The sequence below is a fragment of the Osmia bicornis genome, unplaced genomic scaffold (assembly GCF_907164935.1).
Source record: "Osmia bicornis bicornis unplaced genomic scaffold, iOsmBic2.1, whole genome shotgun sequence".
NCBI lineage: Eukaryota > Metazoa > Arthropoda > Insecta > Hymenoptera > Megachilidae > Osmia > Osmia bicornis.
In genome coordinates, this window is record NW_025791109.1 from 93,552 (window position 1) to 110,997 (window position 17,446).

Sequence of the window (17,446 nt, forward strand, 5' to 3'; positions counted from 1 at the left end):
GGTATCATTCCTTTGTCTTCAACCTCTTTCCTTATTCTCTCCGTTAGCACCGCCGCGTATATCTTGTACAATGTTGGCATCAGGGTCACTCCCCTGTAGTCACTGGCTTGTTTTCCTTTCCCTTTCTTTCTGATTGGTGCAATTATACCCTCCTTCCATCCTTCTGGCCACCCTTCTCCCTTCCATACTCTGTTGCAAGTTTCCCAAATCTATTTCGATACTTCCTCCCCTCCGTACTTCCATTCCTCATTCGGTATTCCATCTCCGCCTACTGCTTTCCCATCCTTCAGCTTTGCTACCGCTCTTCTGATTTCCTCCCTGCTTATTTCTTCCTCTTGCGCCCCCTCTTCTTCCTCCTCCGGCTTTCTCTCGCCACCCATCACTACTTTTTCTTCTGTCCCACCTAACAGGTTCATAAAGTGGATTTTCCACTCGTCCTCCTTTATATTTGCGTGAACCTGTTCTCTTTTCTTCCTTTCTCTGTTCACTATTCTCCATACCTCTCTGTCTGTTCTGGCTTCCTCCACCTCTTTTATGAACCTCTTGTTTTCCTCCCTCTTTTTATCTTTGCATAAACTGTTGTATTCCCTCTTTGCTTTCCTATAGCTTTCTCCCTCCGTCCGCCCCTTCCTCCACTCCCTTAGTACTCCCCTAAGCTCCCTTTTCCTTTTCTTGCATTCCTCATCCCACCATCCTTTTTTCTTACTCCTCTGCTCCTTTTCTCTGCTTTTTTCTAATCCTCTTTTGAATTGCTCTATCATTGCTTCCATATCCTCTTCAATTTTGCCGTCCCTGCTTCTCCTCCAGTTTAGTTCTTCCCTGAACTTTCTCCTCCCCTGTTCTGTCCAGTTTCCTCTCGTTGTTGTTCTCCTTTCCTTTTTTGCTTTCGTCCTTTGTATACCTCCCGCCCTCAGTTTCACTATCACCGGGTGGTGGTCTGAGTTTACACTGTCCCTCACTTCCATGCATACAATTCCCTCCCCACTACTTCCGCTATCACATAGTCAATCACCGTGTCTCCTCTGGCCCCTGTGTAGGTAAATTCTCCCTCTTCATCCCCTTCTACGTTCCCATTCACAATTGACCAGCCCGTCTCCCTTATAATTTCCAGCAATCTTTTTCCGTCCTCGTTGATCTTCTTGTCCTTGGATCTTCTTCTCTTTTCCCCCTCCTCCTCCTCCCCTTTTTCTTGTGCTCCTCCTTCCTCTCCTGTTCTCGCATTGAAGTCACCCCCAATTATCGTCCTTCCTTCCCCCTCAATTTCCTCTAGCCATGGTTTCAGCTCCTCTATCTTTGTTTCCATGTCTCCGTTTACGTACACCACCACCAGCCTCCAATTCTCTTTCCCCCCCTTGCATTCTGCCACCAATATGCCCTCTTTTCTTCTCCTTTTCTAAACTCTCCTTCCTCCCCTATCATCTCTTCTTTTACCCCCATTAGCATCCCTCCCATTGCTCTTCCTTTTTTGTTCCTTCTGCTCGCTAATTGTACCTCCCACCTGTACCCTTTTGGTAGCCTGTCTTTCATATTTTCCCACCCCCTTTCCTCCAACCATGTCTCTATGAGTATTACCGCGTCCCATTTCTTTATTGTTTCCCAAAAATCTTCATCTTTGTTTCTTACTCCCGCACAGTTCCAGAATCCTACTGCCCATACTCCCCCTTCCTCCGCTTCTTTGTTTTTCTTCTCATCTGTCCTTTTACTTATTTTTCTATCTGTTGTTCCCTTCTTCTCGTCCCTCCTTCCGCTCTCTTCTTTCCGTCTCTCGTCCGCTGTTCCTTTCCTTCCTCTTTTCTTTTGCTTGCTTGGTCTTTCGAAGCTTTCTTCCGCCTCTATATCCCCTTCTCCCCTTCACCCTTCCTTTGTCCTCCTCCTTGGTAGGCCTTCCACTCTTTTCCCTCCCAGTCTACCAGCGCTCCTTTTTCGTCATCCCATCTCCACCATTTCCCCTCTATTCTTATTTTCCAGTGGTCTACCCACACGTATTTTCCTTTCTCTCTTTCTTCTCTTCCGATTTTTCTTAATGTCCATTGGGTCTTCCTCTCCGCCCACGTTAAGTCATCTTCTATCCTTTCTTCCCGCCCTTTTAGCCTCTTTTTATTTTCCATTATTCTCCTTTTCAGCTCGCTTGACTTTATTTTTACAAGTATCATGCAAGCGTATTTCCCTTTTTCCACCCCGCCTACCTCTTTCGCTTCTTCTATTGCGTCCTCCACCCCAATTATCTTTAGTATCTCCTCCGCCTTCTCTTTCACCCCCTCTTTTCTCACTTTCGTTCCTCTGATTGTTATGTTTTTCATCCTCTCCTCTCTCTCTCTTTCTTCTCCCATTTCTTTTCTAGCTCAATGATCTTCTCATTGACCTTCTCACCTCCTAGCTCTTCTTTTCTTTTTTCTATGGACTCCTGCACCGTTTTATGCACTTTCTGTTCTATTTCATTCCATCTTGCCCCCTCTTCTTCTCTCTTTTCTAATTCCCTAATCTTTTTTATCAAAATTTCTATCTTCCCTTCCATTTCTCTCTTTTGCTCCGCCCACATGACCTCTCTTCTCATCGTATCTTCTTTTAGTTTCTCCATTTCTCCTCTTATTTCATTTCCCAGGGCCCTCATATTTGCCGCCACCCGTCCCATCTTCCCTCCCAAATCTTTTCCTAAATCTTTTATGAACTCTTTTATTTCCCCTCCTCCTCCTTCGCCTTCTCTTCTTTCTTTTTTCTTCTCTGGTGACCTCCCCGTCAAGCTACTTTCTCTAAACATCCAATCATTTGTTTGCCTTCTCTCTTCGTCCTCTTTTTCTTTCGGGAGTACCTCTTCGTTTCCTTCCTCTCTTTTCCTTTTCCACATTTCCTCTAAGTTTGACATACTTCCCAAGCTTTGCTTTCTTTCCCTTCTCAGGACCTCTATATTGGAGGGCCTGCCTCTTTTTCCCCCTTTTTCCGGTTTCTCGGGTTCCTCCCTCGCCTCCCCTTCTTTCTTTTCCCTCGCCTCGTCCTCCATTCTCTGTGTTCCCGTCCTCTTCTCTGCTCCTTCTTCTTCTTTATCGGCCATCCCTTTGTTCCTGTGGCCACCGCCCTATCTCCCCCAGGTGTCACTACTTTCGGCCTCTCCTCTCTGCTTGCCGCTCCTTTCTATCCTTTCTGGGTTCTAACCTCCAAACACTTCACTTTCTCATCGTCTAATTTCCTCTCCTTTCTCTCAAAATTGTTTTCTTCCTACACCTTCACACTATCTTTTCCCTTCACGCTCACCCTCCTGCTGTCTTTATACTTCATTTCTTCACTTTTACGGCTTTCTCACTCTTTATTCGCACCGTCTGGCTAAGCCCACGTTCGCACACGACCGTTGCCACAACGGAACTCCCTAATACTATTTAATTAATATTGTATTTAAATAAATATTTAATAATATTTAATTCATATTATTCTGAAATAAATATTTAATATTTTAATTCTATTTATATTATTTAATTTATATTAGTTTAAAATTTGTTAATTTAATTGTATAAATACAAAATAGATCAAATTCTATTATAACATCGTAAAATATTTAATAACGAGCCGCCCCCGCGGCATTTTTACTCGCCGACTTGGCAGGGGGATTTTTCTTGCCCCCGTTCTTCGACTCCGCAGGCTTGGTCCTTGATGCGTGTTCCTTGGGGCTGTTCTTGCCCCTTCAACGGCACTCTTTTTCTTCCTCTGGGAGGAGGAGGGGGCACAACCTTTTGCCCCCAATCGATGCCCCGCGGGCCGCCCCAGGTCCGCACAGAGGGGGCACCGCGGGGTGGCGCTACACTTGCTGGCCACGTGGCCCCACTCTCCGCACGCATAGCAGCGGTCGGACCTATCAGCTTCGCAGGTGCATCGCTGCCTAACATGCCCTCTTTCCAGGCAGCGATAGCACTGCAATGGCCGCGGTGGTAGCGCCTGTATTCTGGGCGAGGACCACCCGACCAGAACCCTCCCAGAGGTGGATAACTTTTTGAGTGCCGCTAGAGGGCATCTCGCCCAGACAGTCCCCATCCTTTGGGGGGAGGTGCGAATCTCCCCCATTTTAATTTCTTCAGCGGAGCAACCCCCCGCAGCGGCCAATGCGGCCGCCACCTCCGCCGGTGTGACCGAGTCGTCGAGACCGGTCACCCTAACCTCGCCCATTTTTATGGGGCGGGCAACCATCACCTCGGTGCCACTGAACACCTGGCGGAGTCGGTCAGCCAACTTGGCAGCTTTCTCCGTCCTGTCCTCCCCATGTAACTCGAGGACCAAGCCACCGGTCCGAGCTCTTTTGGGCATCAACGCCGTGATGCCCAGCTCCTCCAACTTGACCCGCTCCCGGGCCATGAGCATGGCCTCGGCGTATGAGACCTTAGCCTCGGCAGCTAGGTTGATGGTGACCGCCGCAGTACGAGGAGGACGGGGTGCCTTCTGCCTGGCAGGTTGGGCCCCTTGCCCCTTAACCGCCGTGCCGCCCCTCTCTTCTGCCCCTTCTGGGCAACCACCTTGGAGCTCTGGGAGGGAGGGGCCTTGGCCGCTGCCGCCTTCATCTCTGCAGCCGTCACCCAGGTCCCATCCGCCGTCCTCCGATGTTCTTCGACAATCCGGGCCATTCTAGTCTTCAAAAATGATGCCGGTTGATCGGGTGCTGAGGAGGGCCTCGGCAACTGCTCCGTGGCAGGCAGGGTCCTATTCCGCACCCGCCTCTCAGCTTCCTTCCTAGATGCAGTGGGGATGGTCGCAGCCGCAGCTCCGCCCTTAACATGCTTTTTTGGGCGCCGGCACCTCTGTGGCAGCGACCCTGTACGTAATGTCTGCCAGGCTATTTTGCAGGATGTTGATTTTGACCTCCTGGGCAGCCACTTGTTCCTCCCGCAGCTTCAGCTGTTCGTGAAGCTCCTTCACCTCTTTATCGGCCCTGGCAGGAGCAGCCTTGATTCCCGATTCCGTGTGGATGGCCTTAAGGTAGCGGGAGGCCATCCTCAGCTTGCGAACAAATGTCCCTTTCAGCCCCTTGGAGACGCCCGCGACCTCGTCGATGTCGCGGCACAGCTCCAAGGACTGCGCAATAAGGTCGCGCGTGGGGACTTGACTTCCTCCGCCAGGTCCTCAGGGTCCGGGAGGGACCTGCTACCCCGACTCGGTTGTATAGGGTCCTCGTTAGGATCGAGCACCCTCCTGCCCTCCAGCAGGTCAAGTTCCCGGCGCTGGACATCCAGGACTGTCTGCTTAGCCGCCGCGAGCCACACGTAGTGGCCCGTGGTCGGCGGGCGACACCTCTTGCTCATGGGCCGTGCCTCCAGAGATACTGCCCAGGAGAGTGACTCGTCCGAGTCCAAGTCCACCTCACTCTCTCTGGATATGGGAGGCCACTCCACATCCGCCCTAGTTAACCGGACGGATAGGCGGCGCGCATCCGTTACCCTGCTAGTGCTGGGCTGCGCCATATCCTGCGCGCCCGTTTCCCGTCTCGCGTCGTGTTGAACAGCCGCAGTCGTCATCGGTACGTCCCGTCCAGTGTTTGTTGTTGTTGTTCGCGTTTTTAGTTTCAAGTCATCCATAGTGTTCCCACGAGTGGGTCGGTCTGTGGGTCCACCCGGGCAGAGCCGCCTTACCCGGGTAAGGCTAGTACACCCGGGGGGTCGCCAGATACCCCGGGGTTGGCCGCTAGAGACTGATGCACCCATCAGCCACCCCTGGCGCTGACTCAAGGGTGGCCCTCATCACCGCGTACCGCAGCTTGGGGCTAGAGATTTTTTATAGCGGTTGTCATCCTCGCGTGCCGGCCAATGAAGGCAAGCCCCCCGTTCCAGCGAAACGTGACCACTGGGTTACGGTGTAATAGCTTGGGCACTCCGGTTTCGCTACCCGCACCCGACCGCCACGCAGCCTGGCCCCTTGAGAACTGAACGACCGTGCAGCCACCTTTTCGCCTCTCCGACCCAGGCCTTACCGGCAACGGAGGCCCTGCCGGGATCCGTAGATCCCACCGGCATCGCCCCGGGTCATCTGCGAGGCTACTTCGACTGGAGCAAACGCCCCCCTTTCAGTCGCATTGTACGACAGGCAGGGGTTACCGTGTCTGTATTCTATCCCCCAGTCGCAGGGGTGGTTTTGATGGGTTTTCCTTCCCTTGGTGTTTGGTCCGCGGAAGCTATTTTATTTCACTCCTACCCTCCATGCACTCCGAAAAGTGCATGGCGAGCATTCCCCTATCCGCCACCTGGGGACGCGCCACGTCGGGGTACCACCTCCGCGTCCAGCCAGTACACTTGGCCAGGTCCGTGGGTCCCCCTGAAACTTTTTTTTTTTTTTTTTTTGGTTCAGTTGGAAGAGGAAATGCGTTTGCACACGCGCGGGTTGGTTCCCCTTTTCGCCGATTCGGCTAGAGGGGACCCGGGCAGTGTGGGACTCATGTCCGCCCTGAAGGGGCAGCCTGGCGCCCGTGAGGTGAGGGCAAACCCAAAGAGGCAACGCCGGAAGGGGGCAACCTGGCAACCCAACCCTTAAGGGTTGAGTTTAGCCTGAAGGGGCGGCTTAGACGGGCAGCCCAGAGTGGGCACTCCCGAGGCTGCACATACTACCCACTAAAACCTCTCCCCTAACGTGGGCCGCCGGCCCCTTTTCAGTCGTTAGAATTCATAAAGGAATACCAGCGTATAGCCACAACGACGCTTCGGCACTTCAACGCATTTCGCGTTATTGCGGCCGCCCGCAAAAACGCCATGCGCTAGGCACATGGGGCATCTGCGGATCCACGCCGTTGCACCTCCGATCCAGCGGTAGGACATTTTCAACCTGTACGGTAAGGCACAGGATTTTTCTTCGGCCACGACCAGGAACCGAAGTAATCCCATTCCGGGTTGTCGCGCCATGTGTTCACCTGCCAGGGCAGGAGCTTGCTCTTCGACGCGGCCAGGAACCGGGACATCGTATCTCCACGGCTGACCGTGTCCATCTTCGTCCACCCTGGTTGGTTGATAATGATCATGTGGCTTATCCTTGCAGTCATCTCGCGAACCTGACCTTCCACGAGGACAGGCCATTTTTCTTCGGCCACGACCTGGAACCGGAGCTCCTGCTCAACGAGTGGTCGCGCCATGTGTTCACCTGTTTTGACAGGGCTTGCTCTTCAGCACAGCCAGGGCCCGGGGCGAGTCCTTTCCCCGGTTGACTGTGCCACATCTTGGTAGGCTGCAATCCTCGATGACCTGTCCCATACATACGTTACACACACACACACACGCTCATGACAAGCATAGCGCTTCGAGTAGCGCTTCGAATGCCCCAAATATGCAACGATAAATACTGAATAAATAATGAGTAAAGAATACATGAATAAATAAATGAATAAATGAATGAGTGAATGAATAAATAAATAATGAATAATGAATAGGAATTAATAAACACATGGAGCCCGTGAATAGAATAGAGGAACAGCTGTCATAATACGCATACTAAATATACTAAACATACTAAAACTGGTTAAATCAAATCACAAATACAGCGGGATATAAATATATATATATGCATCTAATGCATCTAATGCAATAGAGCAGTTAATGAGTAGTTAACAGTAAAAGAAACAGTAAGCAATATGAGAACGTGAGAAACTGTGAAGTAAACATAAGTAGTATTGCACGCAAGCAGGCAAGCGAGCATATGTGAACTGGACATAAGCAAATGACAAACTAAACCTCCAAAACCTAAAACGTCAAACATACATGCATACAGCCGAGCAGCCAAATCGCAGAAGAGGAATATTTAACATTCAACACTAGCGCACAATATAATCACATAAAATTAAACTCAAGATAAACCATAAATTTGAAATGAAATAAACCAAGGATGTGAACCGTGATGTAAAATAAAGTCGCCAGACAGATAGCAAATAGCAAGCCAGCCATGAGAGAAGAGACGCAAACATAACACAACATAGAATGCTACTAATTATTATCAGAGGTAAAGGTAAATAAGGTACAGTATAAAATATAGAATATAGGGTATAACCAGAAAGTAAGCTGGGAAGGAAATAAATAGGTGAGCGTAATGTAATACTAATAATTGAAACCATTCATTGAAACTATTAAGTTACTTAAATTTACTTGCAGGAACATTTACGCGACCACAACCTCAACGTGGTTGGCAAGCAAACATGATGGAGTACAATCAATGATCAAATGAAGGCAATAAAAAACAATTAGAAATTATTGCGAGCAAATCATCAATAAAGATAAGTAGCAACATATACCTAATAATGAGAATAATAGGAAGAGACAGAACTGTTATCATCAGAAATTAACCATAGTATTAAATGTAAAATGCAACATAATCCTAGTCTATTTGCAGAAAGCCCTAGCGCCAGCCAATGGAAGTGGAGGTAGAGTGTAATTAACGGATAACAGGAGAAGAGATTACCCATCTGATATATGGGGAGCACATGAGACCTAAAGGCAGATCAAACAGTTCAAATAGTTATAAATTGAGTAGATTAGATTGTTACTGGATTATAATACCGCTCCGCTAAGTATGGTATTAATATTAATACTGATACAGGTAAGTCGATGCAATACAGCGCGTGGTGAAAACTAATCAATAATAAACAATCAATAATAAACCCCACATACAACCATATTACTACTAAATCATAATATAATGGTACAAGAAAACTAAACTACACTACAATAGATCAAAATTACTATGAACATATGTGTATATGTAATATGTAACGAAAACACTCCAAATATAATCAATTTAATAAGTATACCGATGTAGATAATTAATTAAACTCCTCATACCATAGTCAGTTTAAATGATGCAGTTCCATTAAACCCCCTTTAATACCAATTAATAGAAAAGGCATATAGGTGCTAAACCAAGCCAGACACTCCTATAAGAAAGTCGTACGAGATCCACGGTCAAGAAATTCAAAGAATTTAAGGAACCATAACGCATATATGTATGTATAGAAAACCATAAAGACATTGTATCATGCAGGACGGACTACCGCAGCGTATGCCTCACTGAGCACCAGCCGCACTAACCAATACTGAACTAACACTTTCCAAATCAGAATCAAAATCCGAATCAGAATTGTAATTAAGAAAGGGTAATTAATGTACAAAAGATTGCATAAAGTACCGTAAGTATTCAAAATACACAGATTCACAACTGTCACAGCTGCACTAGAATTGAATTAAACATAGTATGCAAAACATTATCCTGAGGGGGGGTACGAAGAGCTACAAAAGAGCAGTGAATAATATTATAGGAACATGGAACGTAAAACGTAACACTCAATTGAAGATGAAGTCACTGAAACATGTCAAGTGACCAAGAATAAAAATAAGAAAAGAATAAGGATAATGAATAGTGAACGGCGAACAATAAACCAATAAACCAATGTCGTTACACGTCATTCATATCTAAATTGCTAAAGGATATATGATACATCTTATAGTCCACAATTAATTGACAATGCCTGGGAACCCAAACAACCCCCGAACGCTTAGAAACAATGCATGATACTACAAGAGGAACTAAGGAGCTAAGAACTAAGAAACAAGAAACCAGAATCAGAATCAAACCCACCCTTAAAATATGCAAAGGGATGATAAACGCAATATACGTATATGATATAAACTCATTAATCCATCCAATGCAGATAGACCCTTTTAAACTCCATAATACAAGACCCATTAAACTAAGTCAAATAAATATAACCGCAAATATAATCGCATATACAATTATCACAGATATAACCACAGATATAACCAATACAATACAATAACAATACTATAATACAATATTTCAACATAATACAATATAACATAATATAATATAACATAATACAGCATATAATATATAATATATAATAGTAAGTAATGAAAATACACCGAATGCATAAAATGCACAAAACGGAGCTAATGATACCACATTAACAAATACACTGCAATTACACTACAATACAATACCTCCGAGCGTAACACATTAGTACGCGCACTGTCACAGCAATCACATCCGCACGAATAAATACAAAATTTAAATTAGAAAATTCAAAATTCAATAATTTCAATAAATTCAATTCAATTAATTAATTAATTCAGTTCAATTGACACTTATCACTTCACACTTCGTATCACATCACATCATAGATGACCGATGACCATGTCAACGTCAACTAAGATAGGAAACCGGGCGAAGTAAAATAAAGAGCGCGACCATAAACCATAAAGAACATAGATACCTAGTGTTCGAATTCCCTAGTCCATACCATAATGATTATCGACCATCAAATTAACCACCAAATCATCAAATTAATCAACTAATTATACAGAATATATAAACGTTCAAAAGCGAAAAGCGGAAATAAAAGCGAAAATACTTCAACAACTTTCAATAAATCATCACGATGAAAACCAGAAGTAAGGTACCTACGAAAGATAACGATAGCAAAACGCATCGTAATAAGTAAAGCATGCAATACTGCCCGAAGATAAGCCGTAAAGCTATCCCTAGTCGGTAACCAACCGCAGCACCAGAGATATTACCAACCGCAAATATTCCATCCATCACATAATACTCGGCCGCTCGCTCCGTAACGGTTCCGTAATGGTTATCCACAGACCAATTATCTGCCGCGCAGCAATTACCTACCGCGCGCCAGTTACCCGGTACACACAGTTATCGACTGCAAAACCATCCATCGTGCAGCCGCGCAATCCTAGGAATCCATACTTACCATCAAACTTATCATCAAAGATAAGTCTGATATACAGTACTTTCACGAAGGTATAAAGCACACGAACATCAAATCAAGCTTCCAGACAGATCAAGATGGAGGATAAATCAGTTAGTAAAATCAATACTACGGTTATTTATTATATATAAATATGAATCACACGTTTGTAATAGGGTGGAATGAAATAAATATAAATTACATATTAATTACAAATTACAAACAACAAGGAAAAATAAAATGAAATCAAATGAATCAACCCGAATAAAATTTGTAGGAAATTAAATTTCCTACTATTTATCATCTATGACATTTCTTGATCAGATGCGTAGTTTTCGAAATATACCGAGATATTTAAAAGTTCCGAAGCCGCACCAACATTATAAGGAAGAAGAAACACTGTGGCCCCTTTCTTTGAGGTAACTCTGCACTATTCTAAGCTGTATTCACTATTCCGAGCTGTAAATGCCACTTCCAGCGCAGCTGTGCAGAAGAAGAACAAAAAGAAGAAGAAATATCTCGGAATATGTGCGTGACGCCCCTTTCCTTGAGGTAAATATGCAAATATCTCGGAAAGAGTGCGAGGTGTGGCAAAATGTAAGGAGAGCTTTTTTGTAGGAAATTAAATTTCCTACTATTTATGTTGTATGACATTTTTTCAGATGCGTAGTTTTCGAGATATATCGAGATATTTAAAAGTTCCGAAGCCGCACCAACATCATGAGGATGGGGAAACGCTGTGGCTCCTTTCTTTAAGGTAACTCTGCACTATTCTAAGCTGTATTCACTATTCCGAGCTGTAAGTGCCACTTCCAGCGCAGCTGTGCAGAAGAAGAACAAGAAGAGGAACAAATATCTCGGAATATGTGCGTGACGCCAGTTTCCTTGAGGTAAATCTGTAAATATCTCGGAAACGGTGCGAGCCATTAGAAAGAATCGGGCAATCGTGAAAATACATAATTGAGAAATTCGACATTTGACGGTGTGACATCTAACGTCATTATGCAGAATAAGAAACGAAAGTGAGGTGGTATAGTTGCCAAATCACATCATTTGAGAGTTCTAACGCGGTGTTGCCGCATCTGTGACCATCTAGCAAAATGAATTTGCTTGAGCCGAGCGAGATTTTGATTCCTGGCGGACATAGAAAAGGAGAGCACGAAAGAAAGAGAAGGGGTATCATGAATGAAACAACGTAGGGCCGATCGGCGGAAATATAGTCACACGCTACGACAGATTCGATGAGACTCTGTAATACACATAACGTTCGCGACTATAAAACTTATAGGAACATGTAAATTGATCTATAATATACAATATTTATTGATTGAAATATAATCAATAAATATAAACAATGCCTCTTCTTTCTCCGCGACGTCTACATCGTCGGTTACCATGACAGCCACTCCAGCCACGTATTATTGAAATGTTTTTCATCTGAAATATAATAATGAATTTTAATATAATTGTACCTGCATATACAGGGTGTCACAGGCTAAGCGTGACAGAATTATATTAAAATTCATTATTCGTTTCTTTATTTCTTATTCCCTTCTTGAAATTATTATGTCAGGTAATTTTCATTCCTATAAGACTTATGGTCGCGTACTTACGTTATGTGTATTATTTCATTCATTCTACCTCTACCAGCACCATGAATCGGTCGTTCTTTGATGTTTCCGAACATAGAAAAGGATAGCGCAAGAAGGATAAACAAAGAGAGAAATACTCGCAAGCACAACATTTAACCCAATATTATGCTACTAAATGTTGACCAATTTATATTGTGTTTAGCTGCATTTTAATCAGAAAAATCTTCTCCAGATGATAGTGAAATTTTTATTAATAAAAAGTACAAAATAAAAAACTTTATTCTGTGCACTAGTATGGTCACATTGACATGGGCCATTTAAATGAAGGCAATAAATCCCGGTTTCAGTTTCTCTTTCGTCTTTAGCTACTAACTGTTTCTAGTCAGTGTTTATTGACTAGACAATTAAATTCGAAAAATGATCCTCCTATTCCATAACAGTGGCGAAGTGGACCAGCAATAGTTACATTTATCAAGTTTTCACTGTATATGGTGCAAGTTTTATAATTCATTTTTCTGGCATATCATTTCAAGTATTCTATCTGCAATTACATTGATAAAAAAACATGATTATAAATATGAATAAAAAAGTTTTATGGTTGCACACATTAGAATATATATTGTTTCATTCTCGGATCTCTTTCTCTCGAGCGCATTATTCTTTTCTATGTCTGGCAGGAATCAAAATCGGCTCGAGCCTGTTACAATTGTAACAGATGTGGCAACACCGTGACAGAAGTCTTAATACGTTACGGCAACTATGCCTTACATTTATCGTCTGATTTATCGAATTTACATTTATAGACTGATTTGTGTTTTTATCGACCCTGATGATAACGTGGTCAAATATACCATCAATGCCTCTGACGGAGAATCAATGAACTATTCATATGTCTATTTGATGTCTGATGCGTGCAAATCGTAGATTCAATTTTACGTCTTCCAGAAGTGATAAATTGTGAAAAATCGAATTTCAATTATATTGTGCTAGTTCAGGGAAAGTTAGTCAGCTCTGTTATCAGTAAAAAAACGATTAAATCGTCCAACATTCGCTAAAATGTAGCCGAACACAGCATTCGGCAGCCATGTTGTTTGCTTACAACAGCGTCTGCCTCAATCGTACAGTTTCGAAAATTCCATTTTTCTCAACGTATGGTGTTTATTAGCGTTAAAGCGGACCTGACCGACCTGTACCGAAGTCTACCCGTGTGTGGTGTACCCGCGAAAATTTCATTTATGCAATTATCGAGACGAAAAATGGAATCTACGAAATCAAGTCTCTCTCTCACACATGGCGTATACGTGCATGCTTTCCGTTGATTGTGTAAGTGCACGCATACAGGTCATGGCACAAGGAGTCTGTGCCCTTAACAGACCTTTTTTGTACGAAATTAAATTTCCTACTATTTATGTTCTATGTCATTTTTTGATCAGATGCGTAGTTTTGGAGCTATAGCTCCAAAAAACGCGGAATTTCACTGCGAATCGTTTCCAATTTACGAAAATTATCCTTAAATAATGTCCAATGTTGATAATTAACACCACGAACACCGGAAACACGACGTCGAAATGCCGCGTAACACGCACATCACGTTTTCGTTATTTAACAATAAATTAACACAATATTTAATGAAAAACGACACAATAGCACTCCCGAACACATGATAAAAATGATTTTACCAAAAAACGCGAATAACTAAGCCGCTATCCACCGCGGTGAAAATCTGACCACGGAGCGACCACGAAACACGTCCGCTCTCGACGTGTCGAGCGGGAACCGAACCTTTCTTTTTTTTTCGTGGGGAAATCTTACATAAGACCCCCCGCCGCCCCTAGGGGTGGGCAGCGGGGGAGTGTCAGATTCCTACTGACCAAAACCTCCCGGCGACCTCCTCTGGCGTATGGCAGAGGCTCCGGGACCTGATTACTATAACTCCGGAGCCTCCCCCGCCGTGCGCTGAAAGCGCCCCTCACCGGGGATGTAACAACTCCCCTAGCAGCACCAGAGGTCGCACCCGGTGCCGGCTCCATCGCGGGGCAACTGCGTGCAATGGCGGCCGGGCCCCCCAGCCCGTACCGTCTGCAGTCCCCGCGCCTCGATCTCCCGACAGGCTACGGGGAGGAGCAACCCCCTGCCCGCCCGCGAGGAAGATCGGGCGCTGTCCTTCGCTCCGTCGGCTTCCGGTACCGGCTAGACCCCGGGTCCGCGTGCTATGGCGCCCAAACAGGGCGCCTGCGGCCCGCCGAGTCGACCCCCTGTGGGCTGCAGTGAGCAGTGGCCGCCCACCCTCCATGGGGACTCCCTCGGCTCCGCTGCACCCCCCCTGCGGGGGCCAGCGCCACTTCCAGCGTGGGAGGGAGACGCCACTCTACGCCCGGAGTCACCCGGCCCCCCAGCGGCGGCCGCAGAGGGGCCCCCGATTTGGAACGGGGTCCCCACCCGCCCGCCCCTGGGTCCGACCGGGGTCCGGGCTCATTTCGTCCGGGGTGGGAGGGGACACCGCGACCTCTCCCACCCCCCAAGGAACACCCCCGTAAAAATATTTCTCCCAGGAGGCGGGAGGACACGCGGGCCCTCCCGCTACACTACCCCGTCCCGCATCCGTCGCGCCGGGGGGGCAAATACCGAAAGCCGCTATCAGCCCCCCGCACCTCTTCCGGCGGCGGATCCCTGCGGCGTCGTCGCGTCCCACCTTTTTTTTTTTTTTTTTTTTTTTTTTTTAATAAGAGAGGAAATGCATTTGCGCACGCGCGGGTTGTTCCCTCATTCACTCTATTCGGCTGGTGAGGGCCCGGGCAGTGTGGGACTCATACCCGCCCTGAGGGGGCAGCCTGGCGCCCGTTTGGTGGAGGCAAACCCAAAGAGGCAACCCCAGAAGGGGGCAACCTGGCAACCCGACCCCAAAGGGTGGGGTTTAGCCCAAGAGTAGGTCACAGCCCAGAAGGGGCGACCTTGAGCAGGTTGTCCAGAGGGGACAGTCCTGCGGCTGGATATACTACCCACTAAAACCTCTCCCCTGTGTGGGCCGCCAGTACCTATTCATCCTTTGGGATATCTAACAGGTTACCAACGTAGCCACAACGGCGTTTTGGCAATTCAATGCATTTCGCATTATTCCGTCCTCCCGCAAAAACGCCATGTAACATGGGGCATCTGCGGATCCACGCCGTTGCACCTCCGATCTAGCGGTAAGGACATTTTAAACCTGAGAAATACACGCAGGAATTTTTCTTCAGCAACGGCCGGCACCGGGGCATCCTCCAGGATCGCGCCTCCCGGCGTGACCGCGCCACTCTTCGCCTGCCTAGTACTACCAGGACAGGGGTTGTACTTCAGCACGGCCAGGACAGGGACATCGTATCTCCACAGTTGACCGTGCCCCTCTTCGTCCTCCTGGTGGGTTGATATTGATGATGTGGCTTTTCCTAGATGTCATCACGCCCACCTGACCTGCCACGAGGACAGGCCGTTTTTCTTCAGCAACGATCGGCACCGGGGCATCCTCCAGGATCGCGCCTTCCCGGCGTGACCGCGCCACCTCTTCGCCTACCTAGCACTAATGCCAGGACAGGGGTTGTACTTCAGCACGGCCAGGACAGGGACATCGTATCTCCACAGTTGGCCGTGCCTCCGTGAACCTAACCTAACCTAACCTAACCTAACCTGACCTAACCTAACGTAACCTAACCTAACTTTTTTTTAAATATTTTGACAGGAAGAAAATACATTTACGTAAGCGAGGAACCCGTCAGGTTAGGAGGGGTCTCGGGCAGTGTGGGACTCAAAGGTACATACCAAAACAAGTTTCTCTGAGTTGGATCGTTACAGTACCCCAATACCCACTAAAAACTTGCTCCGTATCGGCCACAGATACCTCCGGCAACCCCAGAGGGCTTTAATGGAGAGCATTCTGTGTAGCCACGATGTTGCTTACACATCGACCGACTCGGACGAACTAAAGGCGTTCAGTCGTCCAAGAACGTCGCGGGTAAGCCCCAGCGCACCTCCGTTTATAAGGCAGACTATTTCGACCGACGGTGATTTCATTTAGCCACAGAAGGTATAGAGTGCGTTGGTGGACACTCTACAGCCGCTGTGCGTACACACCGCCGGAACTGTGCATTATCCTTGCAGAATCATTGCAACACACATTTGGGTGAGCAAAGCCTCTCCATGGGCGGATCTCAGCCTGGGAGAGGTCGCGAAAACCAAGGAGTGCTCGCATGAATGCGAGAGAAAGGAGAGCCCGAGCTGCTTGGACACCAGCGACCGCCTTCACACATTTGGGTGAGCTAAGCCGCTCGATGGGCGGATTTCGGCCTGGAATTGGTTACGCGCATTGAGGAATGCACGCATGATGGCGAGCGAAAGGAAGTCTTGGGTTGCCTGGACACCATCGACCGCAACACACATTTGGGTGATCTAAATCTCTCGATGGGCGAATTCCGGGCGTAGGAGAGGACGCGAAAAATTTTTCGAACGAAGGAATGCTCATGCGAAAGCACGCGGTTAGCGCTCGGAACGCTCGTGTCGTTTGTCACATGCATTCATCCATCCATTCAGTTCATTCAATTCTACACTACATGTGTGTAAGGGCACCGTAAGCGGAACGCTACGTATAGTGCGGATGCAATCAGAGAACCTAAGGGGAAGAGTAAGAAGGGTCGCGGTTCGCCGATAGTCGGACAGCAGAGAGGAAGGTTCAGGCCGGCCGGTCTCGATCCACTGCCGGCAGGTACAGTGCGAGGGAAAGCTCGAGCTCGGGATGCTGTGAAGAGCGAGCGCGAGAGAGGGGATCAAAGAAGAAGCCGCGAGTCGGAATCTGGCAGAGAGCCGAGACGCACGCGTAATGCGTCCGAGTTAGAGGTCACTGATTGGGGGTGGCGCGTCCTGTTAATGCGATTTTAATTGAATTTAATTTAATTGATGTAAGGAATTTAAAATGTCATAAATGTCAAATTTATCAAAATCTAAACTCTTACAGAAACTAGAATTGATATTTCGTGTTTTGAAGAACACATTAATATTATAATTAAGAATCTCATACCAACCAAAAACCTGAATTTTAAATTGCCATGAAATTAATTTTAAAGGTAATTAACATACAATTTTCGCCGAAAGAAAG

At 46.5% G+C, this 17,446-nt stretch overlaps 1 protein-coding gene across 1 annotated transcript; it reads right to left on the reverse strand.

Moving 5' to 3' along the window:
* Positions 1-209: 209 nt before the first annotated feature.
* Positions 210-965, reverse strand: LOC123988724 (vicilin-like seed storage protein At2g18540). The gene has a single exon (XM_046289474.1). The coding sequence runs from the start codon at positions 963-965 to the stop codon at positions 210-212; it is 756 nt and encodes a 251-aa protein (XP_046145430.1).
* Positions 966-17,446: the final 16,481 nt, after the last annotated feature.

Coding starts and splice junctions, on each gene's coding strand:
- LOC123988724 (XM_046289474.1), bottom strand. CDS start 965: ATGGAAGTGAGGGACAGTGTAAACTCAGACCACCACCCGGTGATAGTG.